The sequence below is a fragment of the Balearica regulorum genome, chromosome 1 (assembly GCF_011004875.1).
Source record: "Balearica regulorum gibbericeps isolate bBalReg1 chromosome 1, bBalReg1.pri, whole genome shotgun sequence".
In the NCBI taxonomy this organism is placed as follows: Eukaryota; Metazoa; Chordata; class Aves; order Gruiformes; family Gruidae; genus Balearica; species Balearica regulorum.
This window is the reverse complement of record NC_046184.1, coordinates 57732293-57745659: the sequence shown is the minus strand read 5'-3', so window position 1 is coordinate 57745659 and position 13367 is coordinate 57732293. Positions and strand designations below refer to the sequence as shown.

Sequence of the window (13367 nt, the reverse complement as noted above, 5' to 3'; positions counted from 1 at the left end):
CACTTTCCTCTGCAACTGGCTACGAGCTAATTATAGTTCCAGTACTTTCATTCTGGAACGGTGTTAATTACAACATAGAACGTCTCAGTCCATCTAAACCTACTTTGGGATTCTAGCTGTCGGTAAAAATAAATCAAAGGACAGGAGAAAGGTTTTTCCTCACACATCATCTAACCACTGTTACAGGGAGCAAAATTCAGACTCAGATCTCTCTTTTTATGACACTTAAGAGTCCTTGTTATAGGGAAAGCAGATGTAACCAAAGGGGAAAGAGACTCCTAAATCTCTGAGAAGTAAAAAAAAAAAAGGTTTGAAAGGCTGCTGCTGACATGACTGTTATGCATCGGTTCACTCGCCATTGTTCGCAACCAGCTGAAAAGAGGTGCAGCCTTTCATTCATCCCAGACTTGCTAACCACTGGGTGTTGCCAAAGAGAGGAAAATAAACAACCTCCAGACTCAGATGGATTGAAACCTAAGCAAAAGGGGGCTGTGAAACACCAGGGTCAAAAACCACTCCTTCAGAGGCAGCGCTTTGTGGGTTGGAAAGAGATGCATACCTTCTATGCAGATCATACATGACCTAGAAGAGCGGTATCTAGGCCTCAGTCTCCTAAAGATGACTTAAGGATTCTCAGAAAAATCAAAGAGGTAAAAGTGACAGGCAAGCCTGACTCATAAGATTAAAATAACTCATGTAAAACGTGCCTGAACGCAGCAGAGGGAAGGATGTGGCAATTTTCTATTAAAGGGACTTTAAAAAGGCTTTGTGATACAAGGCAGTAAGTTAAAAAAAGAATTACATTCAAGTGCCAAAAAGTACCTCTTAATGGCCAAAAAATCCCCCCCAAAACAATGGCTCTCCATAAGGAAAAGATATCAGGGCAGTTCACTCGCCTGCCATCTGCGGGATTAGCACTGTAAATGAGTAACCCAACACAGGACCACTCTGACTCAGACATCTGTCTCCAGGATTAGATGCTTTAAGGCTGAATAAACTGTATCATACTCCTGCTCTTATCGCAGAGGTTCCGGCAGGGCCAACCCCAGCGGGCGGCTTTGAGCACCCACGCTGATGAGATGCACTGGGGACTCTTCAAACAGGCGGAGCCCTATGCTCCCCAAAGGTCACTAAGTTGGCAACTTTCACCGGCATTATTTAAAGAGTAGGAAAAAAACCCCAACGCAACAAAAGCAATAAATCACCACAGGCACACAGACACACTGTTCCTTCCAAGACCACTGGCGCACAGAGAAAACAAGCAGTATTAAGTGACACAGTTAGGGCTGACCTAGATTACCAGAACCTCAAGGAGAAAGAGGACAAGTGGAGTTTACATTCCTGAAGCCTTAGTTATTTACAGGGCTTCACTAACCTCCCCACACCCACCCCCTCCTTCAGGGGCTCAGCCAGGTGAGGCGGCCAGGCAAGGCCCGGCCAGGACAGCACTGACAACAGTTTAAAGATGACTCCGACCACGACACAGGAGCTCGCCTACTGACATTTATAACATCTCCTAAAACACCGTCGTCCCCCCCTCCGCCGCCCGCACAGCCGCGAAGGCCCGAGGAGAGGCCCCGGCCGCGGCCATCACGGGGGGCACGGCCCCTACCCGCAGGGCCAGGCGGGCGCCCACCGCGCATGCGCCCGAGCCGGCGGGCTCGTGTCCTTTTAAAGGACACGCTGGTTCCCCCCCTGCGAGGCGGAAGTGTCCTATTCCTGCACCGGAAGTAGACTCACCTGCCAGTACGTGGGTTCTTCCGGGAAGGGTTAGGTCGGTTTGTTTTCGTGCCGCAGCTGATTTCCGGCGCTCTGGCCTGCCCCTCTCTCATTCTCTCTCTATGTCCTTCTCTTGGAGAGGTCTTCCGCTTCCTTCCCCATCCGGTGCCTTTCTTTCCCTTGCGCGTTGAACTCTATGGTGGATCGGAGGTGCGCTTCGGCAGGGGGCGCTCAGGGGAGCGGGGTGGCGCTCTGCACCGCCGACTTCCGGCGCTCTATAGCGAGGCCGTCGGGGCGGCGCTCTAGACGGTTCGGTGCTCTCGATGGCTCGGCGACGCCGGGCCGGGCGGGTGAGCGGCGGCGCGGTGCTGCCCCGCTGAGGAACCGGCGGGCGGGGCGGGGCCCTCCGCCATGGAGCCCGAGACGCTGGAGGCGCGCATCAGTGAGTGCGGCCGCGACCACCCCTCCCTTCCCCCTGACGCGACGCGACACGGCCCGGCCCGGCCGCGCCGCCAGCGGGGCACCGGCCGCCACTGCGGGGGGGGGGGGGGGGGTGTGGAATGGGGGGGGGGGTGTTCGGGGTGTGAGGGAACGAGGGGTGCTCGGGGGGGGTCACACGTAGCGAGGTGTCAGGACGGGCCGGTCCGTGAGTGGAGGGGGTGGCTTCGGGCAAATGGGGGCGTCGGGGCCAGGCGAGAGGGGCGGGCGGCCGTGGCCGTGGCCGTGGGCGCACCTGGGGTCCGCGGATGCTGAGCGTGGGGCAGGGCCCGCGTTGGCAGGAGCGTGCGGCGACGGTGGGTGGGTGTGCGCCGCTGGCGGGGAGGTGGCGGTGAGGGAGTGTGTGCACGGGGCTTGTACAAGTGGGCACGGGCGTGTTTTTCCGTCACGCCGTCGTCCACTGATGCACCGGGTGGACTTGGCGGCGAGGGAGCGGGAGCAGTGTCGCTCCTCACCTCCGCAGGGTGGGAGCCTGGGGAGACTTTCTCACCATCCCCTTTCCCCTCCCGCAGACAAAGCGACAAACCCCCTGAACAAGGACCTGGACTGGGATGGTATCAACGCTTTCTGTGAGCAGCTCAATAAGGAGCTAGAGGGGTAAGTGCTGCTTCTTTTCCCCAGGCTGCTCCATGTCGTGGGCTTGGGTTTTGATTCCCCATGTGGTGAGCATCAGTGGGGTTGTCCCAAGAGCTGAATCGGCATGAAGCCTTTCAAAGTGTGTGGGGGGGGAGGTCGTGGTCCACTAATGGAAGGTTCCCCAGGGGTTTTGAGGTGTCTTGGTGCATTATCAGTGCCCTAAACTTGCAACATGCTTTTCAACTCTGGATTCCCAGATAGAAACACAGGTACCAGGTTTCTCATCAATAACCGGCTAGCTTTTTCCCCCTTGTTCCTTCCAGTCCTCCGCTTGCTACCCGACTTCTTGCCCACAAGATCCAGTCTCCGCAGGAATGGGAAGCTCTCCAGGCCCTCACGGTAAGGGCATCTGCAGGCTCGTAGAACTAGATGGAAGGCCAGAGTGTGGGGTTGCTCCAGTTTGACTGGAGAAGCATGGGAAACTTTGAACTCCCTCTTAGAAAGCCCTGGAGCACCTGAGCCCTTGGGTGGGAGAGGGGGTGAAGGTGGTTCCACAAGAGAGGAGGGGTGACTGGTAGGAAAGGTCTTGTTCCTGGGAAGGATCGTAGCCTGTCAAAGTCGATAGGAAGGTTTTTGTTTGCTTAATTGTGTTGTGGATCCACGCTGTGAAAGTATTTGTGAGCTGTCTTAAGGGTATCTCCTTCCATGGGCTGTTGAGCCACCTCTGCAAAGACTTACCCCAAAGAGGAAAATCTTCTTGCCTCTCTTTGGGAGCATGATTGGCCTCCTGGGAGGGAAAGGGGGTGTCCCTCCACGCTGCTGTGAGGATAGCCACAGGCTCCGTGCCTGTGGAGGGGGGAAAAGGAGGGAGCTGCTCCCTCCTGAACCTGCTGCTGACCCCGTGCTGGGGCTCACCTGGCCCCTCTCCCCAGGTTCTGGAGTCCTGCATGAAGAGCTGCGGCAAACGGTTCCACGACGAGGTGGGCAAGTTCCGCTTCCTCAATGAGCTCATCAAAGTGGTGTCACCTAAGGTGGGTCTCAGGGCATTGTGCTGGAGGGGACCGGAGCCTGGTGTCAGGAGGGCTTTGGGAAGAAGTAGTGGCTGAGTGGGAAGGTCAAACGCCCACTGGGATGTGGGGGAAACAGAACAATGCTAGTAGGAGATGTAGTCCTTGTTACTTGGTGAGTTTTCCAGTGGGAAGGTGAGCTTTCACCCCTCTGCCCCTGGCTGATTCTTGATGTGGGAAGCTGAGGGCCAGCTAGACATGATGCAACCAGCACTTGTGAGACTACTGACCTCATCTGCGTGCCTGGAGTCACCTTCCCTGCATCTCTGTCAGCCCTGTCTGTGCTTAGGAATCTCCCTCAGCTTTGACATCGTGACCATGTCTCTCTGGAGTGTCCCAACCTGGTTGAGACACTCTCAGAGGGCAAGCCCAGGCCTGGTCAGTGGTGCTCTGGCAAGTCCATCTAAAGCACCAAGTCATTACCTGCTCCTCTGCTGTTCCTGCAGCAGAACAAGCTGTGCGTGCTCTCCTATGCAGTCATGGCAGTTAGCGCCAGCAAGGATGGAGTTAAGTGAACACAGACTGAATACGAGTAAGGAAAATCTTCATCTGCCAGTCACAGCTTGTGATTGGTGATGATGAATAGCCAAGGACAGTGACAGCAGCACACTAAAGTCCTCTTGCTAGGCACCCTAGAGAATGTCCTCTGCCTTAAGCCACTAGCCTCTGGTGGCACAGGCATTGCCTCTGCCCAACAGACGCACGGGAGAAGGGTGTTTTTATGACAGGGGGAGAGCTGTAACATTTGGAGATCTCACTGCAGGGTGCTGGTCATCTGGGGCTCACCTAGCTCTAACAAGTGCCAGGCACTTTGTGCTGGAGAGTGCCCCTGAGAGAGGGCTGGGCCCTGCCCCAGGGACCCACAGTCCTTCCCCTCCCAGTCCTGCTGTCCCTTCATTCCTGAAGGGCTGCCTTGCTAAGCAGCTTCTATTGGCAGTACCCTTTCCTTCACAAGGTGACAGGGATCCACCTGAGCCTTCCCACCTGTCCCTGCGTGTTGTTGAGGGGCTGCTGGTGCAGCATTTCTCCCACCTCTTGTGTTTCCTGTGGTGGAAACCAAGCGCAGCATAGGACATGTTGCAAGGGCCTCGTGAGCTTTCCCGCTTGCTTCCTCTTTCCTCCTCCTCCTTGTGCCGTTGGGAACGGTCTCACTTCTCCTGGGGGAGGGGAGGGGAAGAACAGGCCAAGCTTGCAACGGCTCAGATCAGCTTCAAGCCACCTCTTCTCTCTTCCTCTAGTATCTTGGCAGCCGGACACCAGAAAAAGTGAAGTCAAAGATCCTGGAGCTGATGTACAGCTGGACATTGGGGCTGCCTCACGAGGTGAAGATCTCAGAGGCCTACCAGATGCTGAAGAAACAAGGTGAGAGGCAGTGGTCTGGAAGGTGAAGGTGGATGGACAATTCGCTCTCCCTCCTTTTTTGTCTGGGCAGAATCTGAAATGAACTCTCCCTTTCCTGTCCCCGGACCCAGCACATCCATCAGTCTGGTTCAGCAGCAGGGGCAGGCGAAGGAGCGGGTGCCTGGGGCTCCTGGCTGGGCAGAGGGAGTTTCTGGTGGTCTGAGTTGCTTGATGGGTTGGAGGGGACATCTGCTTGCTCCCTGCAGGAGATGGGGCACTGGAAGGAGTTGGTGCTTAAGGGCTGCGAGTGCTTTGGCAGTTGATGCTGGGTTTTTCTAAGAGAGGATATTTATGGCGAGTGGGGGGCAGTTCTTCTGGGAAAACACAATCCAGTATCATGGGTAGTGGGAGCAGACCCAAACCCCCTCAGTCCCAGTTGGGTTTGGTGGTCTGTTAGGGAATAAATGACCTAGGTGGCAGTGCCATCCCTCAGCAAGTGAGTCCTCCTGACCTCTCCGTTGGTCTCTGTTGCAGGGATTGTGAAATGTGACCCGAAACTGCCTGACGATGCTCCTTTTCCACTGCCTCCCCCTCGGCCCAAGAACATAATCTTTGATGATGAAGAGAAATCCAAGGTAAGGGCTCAGTGCAAGGAGAGGGACAGCAAACATCTTCCCTGCTCCAGGATCTCCTGTCCTCCTGGGGTAGAGATCCAGAAAGAGTGAAGGCCCCAGCTCTACATGCTGTCCTTCAGAAAATGCATCACAAGAATACTGAGGGCCCACTCCAACATCATGACAAAGGAAACAACCAAAGGTGGGGAATGTGGGTCTGTTTGACCTTTGGAGCTCTTAGCTGCAGGATGGTGTGAAGGGTGGAGCACTGACATTAGCCCAGCAGGTTCTGGGAGGTTTGTCGTTCTGCGGTTTTCAGGCTTCTGAGTTATCTAGCCATGAGGTTTAAATCCCAGCCCCAGATGCTGCTGCTGTTATCTCTTCCCCACCCCCAGCACTGCAATCTGCGTATTGCCCAACTACTTATACCCTCCTGGACCCATCCTGCATTGCCTTTCCATCAGAATTGTGTGACCACTCAGACAAACCTCTGCTTTGTCAGTGCTGATAGATTTAAGCAAGTATTAGGCTTCTCCGGGTCTAGTTCTGCATCAGAGGTGCGATGCCAGTGTGCTGCAGGGGATATATTTTGCTTCCATGGGTCACAGCATGCAAATGAGGATTTGTAGGCGGCTAGTGGGATGTTTCTCCAACTATAGAAGAGGGGAGAAAGTGGGAGCTCTCCCTCTTCACCAATTGCACCTGCAAAGAGGCATGTGAAGAGGTCTTAGTAGAAGTCCATTACAATCCCATGGCAATTCCCTGCGTTAAAGTAGGCTTTCTCTCTTCCTCAGTACTCCTGCTGCTGCGCTCCCGGGTCTCCATGGTGCATAACGGGCAAGCAGGGGCAGCTTTCGAATGCAGGGGATCTTCAGGGAAAGACCTATCTTGCATAACCAGAACCACAACGGGAAAAGGAAGACCAGTTGTTCTTTTTCTCTCCCTTGTCTCTGATAGCCCGCAAGCTCTCGTGGCTGGGCTTTCAAATGGCTGGCGTTGTCTGCCACCTCTGCCAGACACAGGTTTGGGCCGGGGGTAGCTCCATTGGCTCTGGTGTTGCAGGAGTGACTCTGGCTGCCACCCCTCAGCTTAGGCTCAGAGGTACCCTCTCTTTTGCAGATACTAGCTCGTCTCCTGAAAAGTTCCCATCCTGAGGACCTCCGGGCTGCCAACAAGCTCATCAAGGAGATGGTTCAGGAGGTGCGGCTGGGGAGAAGGGGAGCTGGAGAGTCATGGTCTGAGTGGCAGTGGTTGGCACCAAGGGAGCAGTGGGTCTCTGTTCTCATGCAGACATGTGGAGCTTCTGCTCAAAATTTTGCAGCAGCAGCTGCTAAAGAGTCCTTGTGTGACTTTTGCCGTCCCTTGGCTACTTGAAGGAATGGCTCTGGGCACTTTCTGTGGCCCAAGCCCTGCTGCAGCACTAGATTCGTGGCACTTCCACCCCTCTTTGGTAAGTGCTGACCCAGAGGTGATCTGGAGTTTTCCAGTGGAGAGGGACCTCTTTTGAGGGCAGCTATGCCTTAGTCCAGGGAGTTGGTGTGTTGGCTGGCTCAGCTTTCCTCCTTTCCAAGTTGCAGACAAGAGCAAGGACATCCCTGTGTTCTTCCCCTTCAGGATCAGAAGCGCATGGAGAAGATCTCCAAGAGGGTGAATGCCATTGAGGAGGTGAACAACAATGTGAAGCTGCTGACAGAGATGGTGACAAACTACAGCAAGGGGGAGACAACAGAGAGCAATGAGGACCTAATGAAGGTGAGGAAAGGCCATCCCAGCATCCTCCCTGGGCTTAGCAGAGATGGATCACTCTTATCCCTGCCACGTTCCTCCTTCTGGTTTTGCACCTCCAGCTGAGCATCCTGCTGGTCGCCTGAGCACCCCTTTCTCCTCTCCCCCAGGAGCTGTATCAGCGCTGCGAGCGCATGAGGCCCATGCTTTTCCGACTTGCCAGTGACACAGAAGACAACGATGAAGCTCTGGGTAAGTGTATCTGGCCTTTCTCATTCTGTCCCCTTCTCCTTCAGTCTTCTTTCAGGGAGCCTGTGCTTTGATGCCATGCCATGGGGAGCCCATCAGCAGCCACCACTCTGGGGTGGTTGCTTACTGTACTTTCGTTAGTCTATGGCTTGGCACGAAGCAGGGGCACGTGGCAGTAATTAGCAGTGTTACAGGCTTCTTCCACTTCACAGTGGGAATGATGCTTGAGCTTGTCCTGCTCAGACTGCCATGGGGGTATCAACGTACCTCGATGAAGTTTGCAGCAACATTTGCAAAAATGCTATCTGCAGTGGGCTGTTAGCAGCTCCTTGGGCCTTGCTTTGAAGGAATAGAGAGAGTTGGGGCATAAAGCTCACTCTTTTTTTGTTTCTTCACTTTCTTCTTAAAACTTCCTTCCCACCTATTCCATTTCAGCGGAGATCCTGCAAGCCAATGACAATCTGACACAGGTGATCAATCTCTACAAGCAGCTTGTGCGGGGAGAAGAGATCAATGGGGAGACAGTGGCTGGTCCCCTTCGAGGTGAGGGGACTTGGGGAATGGGGACAGGAAGGTCAAGCAGGGGGACCCTATTGCTGGTTTCCTGCAGTTTGAGAGAACATTGAGAGAAGTAGGAAGGTGAAATCTGCAGGAGGTCAGAGTGGGGCTGGTGAGATGAGGAAATGGCTTGCAGAGGTGTCTGATGCATGAAGAGGGGGAACTGGAAGGGAGAGCAGATGGGGAGTTCCTTCTCCCAGCTGTGAGGAGGGATGGGAACTGGCCTCAGCACACTGGATAAGGACTGAATAAGGTTTCTGTCTCAGATTGTTCCTTCTTTGTAGGCAGCACCTCAGCGCTTCTGGATCTGTCAGGCCTGGATCTTCCAGCATCAGGCCCTTCCTACCCAGTCTTGCCCACCCTTTCAGGTGGCTCAGCAGTCCCTGTGCCTGACCAAGCTGGCTCTGTCTCCTTGCTGGATGATGAACTCATGTCTTTAGGTGAGAATTACAGAGCAAAAGCTCTTTATTCTTTCCTTGACTCTGGACAGTCTGCATGGATGTTTTTTCTTGTGGTAGGAACATGAATAAGGGAGAGCTCTGGGAGAGGTGAATAATGAAAGACCAAGAGGTGTCCCTCACTTCGTGTGAGGGAGGAGGGAAAGACCCTGCTATGATTCTGAACTTCAATCCCGTGGTGTTTTCCTGACTAGTCAGAAAGAGCCTGCAGGGATGTGCCCTCTGATTTGCTCTGGGAAAACTGACCTGGCAGGTAAATCAAGAGTGATGCAATGGCCATCCCTAGTTGGGATCACCCGAGTGGATCACCCCCAGCTCCTCATGTTTAGTCCTTCCAGTTGAAGTCATGAGCTGACAACAGACGCATGGGACTTCCAGAACTTTTGACATTGAAATCTTGTGAGGTGCCAGTCCTAGAAGGCCCTAAGAGTCCTGCTTTTCCCAACAAAGTGTCTGTTTCCTAAGACTGGTGTTTTGAGTACAACAGCATGAAGTAGACAACATGATCCCCCAGGTGCAGGTGCACGTGGGGCCTGTTAACCCAGTAGTGTTCACTTATCTGCCAGTTGCAGTAGGAATTAGACTGTAAATGAGGATCTCTGGGCAGAAAAAATACTGTCACCCTCCCTGCGCTCCCCCATGAAAGGATGAGGGCCAGAGATTGAGACCGTGTTGGTGGTTCTGCCCTGCTGCTTCTGCATCTTATCTGACCAGAGGGATCTCAGTTACTGGTGCCTTATTCAGGCCCTGTTTAATGCTCTTTCCTGCTTGGTAGCTAAGCTTCATGTTTGCTTTTACCCTGACAGGCCTGAATGACCCAGCACCACATCCTGCCCATGCTGGTGACAGCAGTGGCTGGAACAGCTTCCAGGTAACGTGCTGGGAGCCGGGGCAGAAGGTGGGGAGGGTGGTGGAACAACAAATGGACTAGGCAGGGAAGTGTCCCAGGTCTGATGATTGGTGCTGATATGCAGCCCTGCTTGGGGGCTCTCCTGTGCACTCTTCCTACAGTCATCAGATAGCAACGAGCTCAGTGTGACTCCAATCATGGCAACGCAACCAGTCAAAGCAGATGCTGGCACGTCCTCTCCCAAACCTTCTCCTTTCACCAGTGGCCTGGATGACCTGGACCTCCTGGGCAAGACTCTGCTGCAACAGTCTCTGCCTCCAGAGTCCCAACAAGTGCGATGGTAAGCAGGGGAAGGTCAATCTTGCACTTCTCCCCATCCTTTCCATTTTTGGGGTGCTGGATACAGACATTTCAGTGCCCTGTTCCACTCCTTGCTCTTTCTCCCTCCAGGGAGAAGCAACAGCCCCCTCCCCGGCTCACCCTGAGGGATCTCCAGAACAGGAGCAGCTCTGGCAGCATGGCCCACAATCCCAGCGCTCTGCCCGTGCTCCAGAGCATTTCCCCTAACCCCACGCTGCCCCTGACCTCAGAGCTGCCTGCCCCTGCTACCCTTCCCAAAGCTGCCACCGCACCAGCAGGAAGTACTGCAGTCCCACCACGGCCTCCTGCCGCTGCGCTGCCCCAGGAGATCTCGCTGGCCAACATCACTGTGCCTCTGGAGTCAATCAAACCCAGTGAGCTGGGGTGAAAGAGTAGGGCAAGTTTGGGGCGGGGGTGGACTGTTTGGAAGGGAGTCAGACAAATTGGGGAAGAAACAACTGGACAGGGTATGAAGAAGGTGGAACAAACCCTGGGCATATGGAAGGGAAGAATGTGAGGAAACTTCCAGGTTGTTGGATTTTGTGGAGGTTGAAGAGGAGTGGTATCTCTGTTACTTGTGTGGAGTTTGGGCGATGAGGAAAGGTTACCGCAGGGCCAGTTTCCTCCTGGTTCACTGCTGCCTGTCCCTGCCTTTCCCACAGGCAGCATCCTCCCTGTGACGGTGTATGATCAGCACGGCTTCCGCGTCCTCTTCCACTTTGCTAAGGATGCCCTGCCCGAGAGGCCTGATGTGCTTGTGGTGGTGATTTCTATGCTTAGCACGGCCCCGCAGCCCATCCGCAACATTGTCTTTCAGTCTGCCGTCCCCAAGGTAAGGTGGCTGCTGGGGCTGAGGTCCCCAGACTGAGTCAAAGTGTGATTCTCCCTTTGCAGGAAAGGCAGGGTGGGTGGAGAAAGCTCTCTGGGGCTGAAAGCGAGTTGTCTTGCCTTCAGATTAGCAGGAACCAGCAGAGTGTTTTTCTCTTCAACTAGACAGTGGAATATAAATACAGGAGCAGGGCCTCTGGTTGCCCAGTCCCTCTCAGGAATGTGGGATGCTCTTCTCTCTCCCTAGGTGATGAAGGTGAAGCTGCAGCCTCCCTCAGGCACGGAGCTGCCAGCGTTCAACCCCATTGTCCACCCCAGTGCCATCACACAAGTCCTGCTGCTAGCTAACCCACAGAAGGTAACAGCACCGGCCTGGGGCATGAGCAGAGGCTGGTCTTGCTGCCTGGGCAAAGTTTGGTTACCCTGTCCCTATTCCCTCTACAGCTTCCTAGAGACCTGAATGGTTTGTGCCTCATGACTTTCTTCCCACCCTTCTGACTGCTTATCATTTCTCCCCTGTCTCCAGGAGAAAGTGAGGCTACGGTACAAGCTGACCTTCACCATGGGAGAGCAAACCTACAATGAAATGGGGGACGTGGACCAGTTCCCCCCACCGGAGTCCTGGGGAAACCTCTAGGGCCGCACGTTGCAGGCACTACACTGCAGAGTCCTTGGGAAGCCAACCCTGTGGGGCTGGAGCAGCCCGAGGAGATGGGGAGGGTGGGTGGGGGGCTGCTGCTCACGCTCTGTTCTCCAGATGGCCGGGCGAGGGCCAGAGGGAGCATGCAGGAGAGCAGAGACGCCAGGAGATGTTCATCCCACAAGACTAGGAGTGGAGTGAAAAGCCTCATGTGGGTGAACAGTTGCCTTCCCTGCTCTTCCGAAGGCGTCACTCCCTCCCCAGTCTGTCCAGCTTCTCTTCTAACCCTGCTTTCCCGCTAGGTGCAGTGGGAAACAAAGATGGGGAGCTTCACAGCCTCAGCCTGGGGCAAGGCCTAGCATAGGAAGATCCTTTTCCTTGTCTGTCCCCTCCACGCTTTCCAGCCCTTCAGCTGCTTCATGCTCTGTGGTGCTCCCTCTTGTCCCCTCCTTGGAGCTGGGCCCTAGTGGTTCCCTGTCTGGTGGGACTGCGCTGGACCTAGTGTGGAACAAGGCTGGACAGAGACTGGGTGTGTCCATCACAAGAGAGCAGGCACCTGCCCTTTTTTTGGGGGGGGGGGGGCAGGAGGAGAGATCTTCCCCCTATATCCTTCCTTCCAGCTGCTTGTGGAGCTGCGGGTGGGAGGTGGGCGCTGGGGTGGAGCCCGGGGGTTGGGAAGGGTTTGCTCTGTGCCTTCCCCTCCCCTTCGGCTGGAGCTCCTGGGCACTGAACCCCCACAGCCGAGGAAGCCCACACCCTTCCCGTGTGCTTTATCAACAACAGCAAGCTTTGGGGACTGCTGCTGAACTTTGTCCTGGTTGCCAGCCCTGAGGGGTGTGCTGGGGGGGTGAGAGGGGGGCTGAGGCTTCCCCGCAGCCTCCTGCCCAGCAGGGAGAGGAAGCAGCATGTGGTCTTCCTCCACCTGGCTGGGCTGGAGAGTGTGGTGGGGCAGGGGGTTTGCTCGGCTCTTCAGCATCTTCTCGCCGTGGGTAGGTGATGGGCTGGACTCTGGTCTCTCCCCAACTCCCAGCCCATCACCAGGGGGCACCACTGAGCTCTGCACTGGGAGCCCGGCTCTGCACTGGGGGGGCACGGGGAAGTGGGGGGGGGGGTGGGGGGTACAGCTGTGCCTTGCGCACCTTCGCCCGCAGCCGTGGGCCGGCCTGGCTCCCTGCGGCGGGGAGGGGGCTCGCCCCAGCCGCCTGATCACTGTGACACAAGAGCGGGGATCTGCAGGCACGGAGGATACCGGGGGGTGGCACGTCCTGAGCAATCTCTATCCCTCACTGGACTTACACCACAGGAGACGCTTCCCATCCCTAAGCTGGTTTTAACAAGGCCTGATCTTAAAAGCAGGGGCAAGCTGCGCCCTGCGTTAGCTTGCTGGAGGGTAGAAGGAGTCTGTGCGACATGGGGACGAGCGGGGTGCCTTGCGCTCTCGGCTCGGGGGCAGCAAAGGTGAGGTGTCGGAGCTGGGTGCAGCGAGTGATAGAGGAGAGGGGGAAGCAAGGTCTTTATGCTGGGGTTTTGCTGTGTCTTACTTCCCTTTCTGGTCTCTTTTCAGGGTTTTGTATGGGTTTTTTCTTTGCAGATCTTGTTTGGTTCTTGAACAGACTTGTATATATTTTCAGTGCAAAATTCTGTAAATGGAAGAAAACAAACATTTAAAACTAAACGCCCGGCGCGAAGAATCTGCTGTATTTATGGGAAATAAAGAGTTCTTTCCTGATCCTGGCCCTCTGCCTTTTGACCCAAGAAATGTATTTTCCCCTCACCTTCCCTGACTGCAGAGGAGCTGATATTCTACCCTGCGACGGGTCGCTTCCAGTTCAAACCCTGCCCCTGCAATCCCGTAATTCATCACCCGGGGCCTTGCCATGATGA

General features: G+C 55.1%; 1 protein-coding gene across 2 annotated transcripts; it reads left to right on the top strand.

Moving 5' to 3' along the window:
• Positions 1–1990: 1990 nt before the first annotated feature.
• On the top strand, positions 1991–13212 carry GGA1 (golgi associated, gamma adaptin ear containing, ARF binding protein 1). 2 transcript variants are annotated; one of them, XM_075752964.1, is made up of 17 exons: positions 1991–2161; positions 2730–2814; positions 3117–3192; positions 3726–3824; positions 5099–5222; positions 5736–5836; positions 6935–7015; positions 7430–7567; positions 7711–7792; positions 8225–8332; positions 8632–8787; positions 9612–9676; positions 9817–9995; positions 10106–10389; positions 10678–10847; positions 11091–11201; positions 11370–13212. In XM_075752964.1, exons 1-17 carry the CDS (start codon positions 2131–2133, stop codon positions 11478–11480), a joined length of 2001 nt encoding a protein of 666 aa, XP_075609079.1. In that variant the 5' UTR covers positions 1991–2130; the 3' UTR covers positions 11481–13212. The 2 variants fall into 2 exon arrangements, with proteins under 2 accessions (XP_075609079.1, XP_075609088.1); XM_075752973.1 differs by lacking the exons at positions 1991–2161; positions 2730–2814; positions 3117–3192; positions 3726–3824 and adding an exon at positions 3839–3975.
• Positions 13213–13367: the final 155 nt, after the last annotated feature.

Excerpts from the sequence above, each read along its gene's own strand:
- GGA1 (XM_075752964.1), top strand. The coding sequence starts at position 2,131 with ATGGAGCCCGAGACGCTGGAGGCGCGCATCA. Across the intron at positions 8,333-8,631 it reads AGTGGCTGGTCCCCTTCGAG|GCAGCACCTCAGCGCTTCTG; the intron begins GTGAGGGGACTT and ends CCTTCTTTGTAG. Across the intron at positions 9,677-9,816 it reads GTGGCTGGAACAGCTTCCAG|TCATCAGATAGCAACGAGCT; the intron begins GTAACGTGCTGG and ends CTCTTCCTACAG.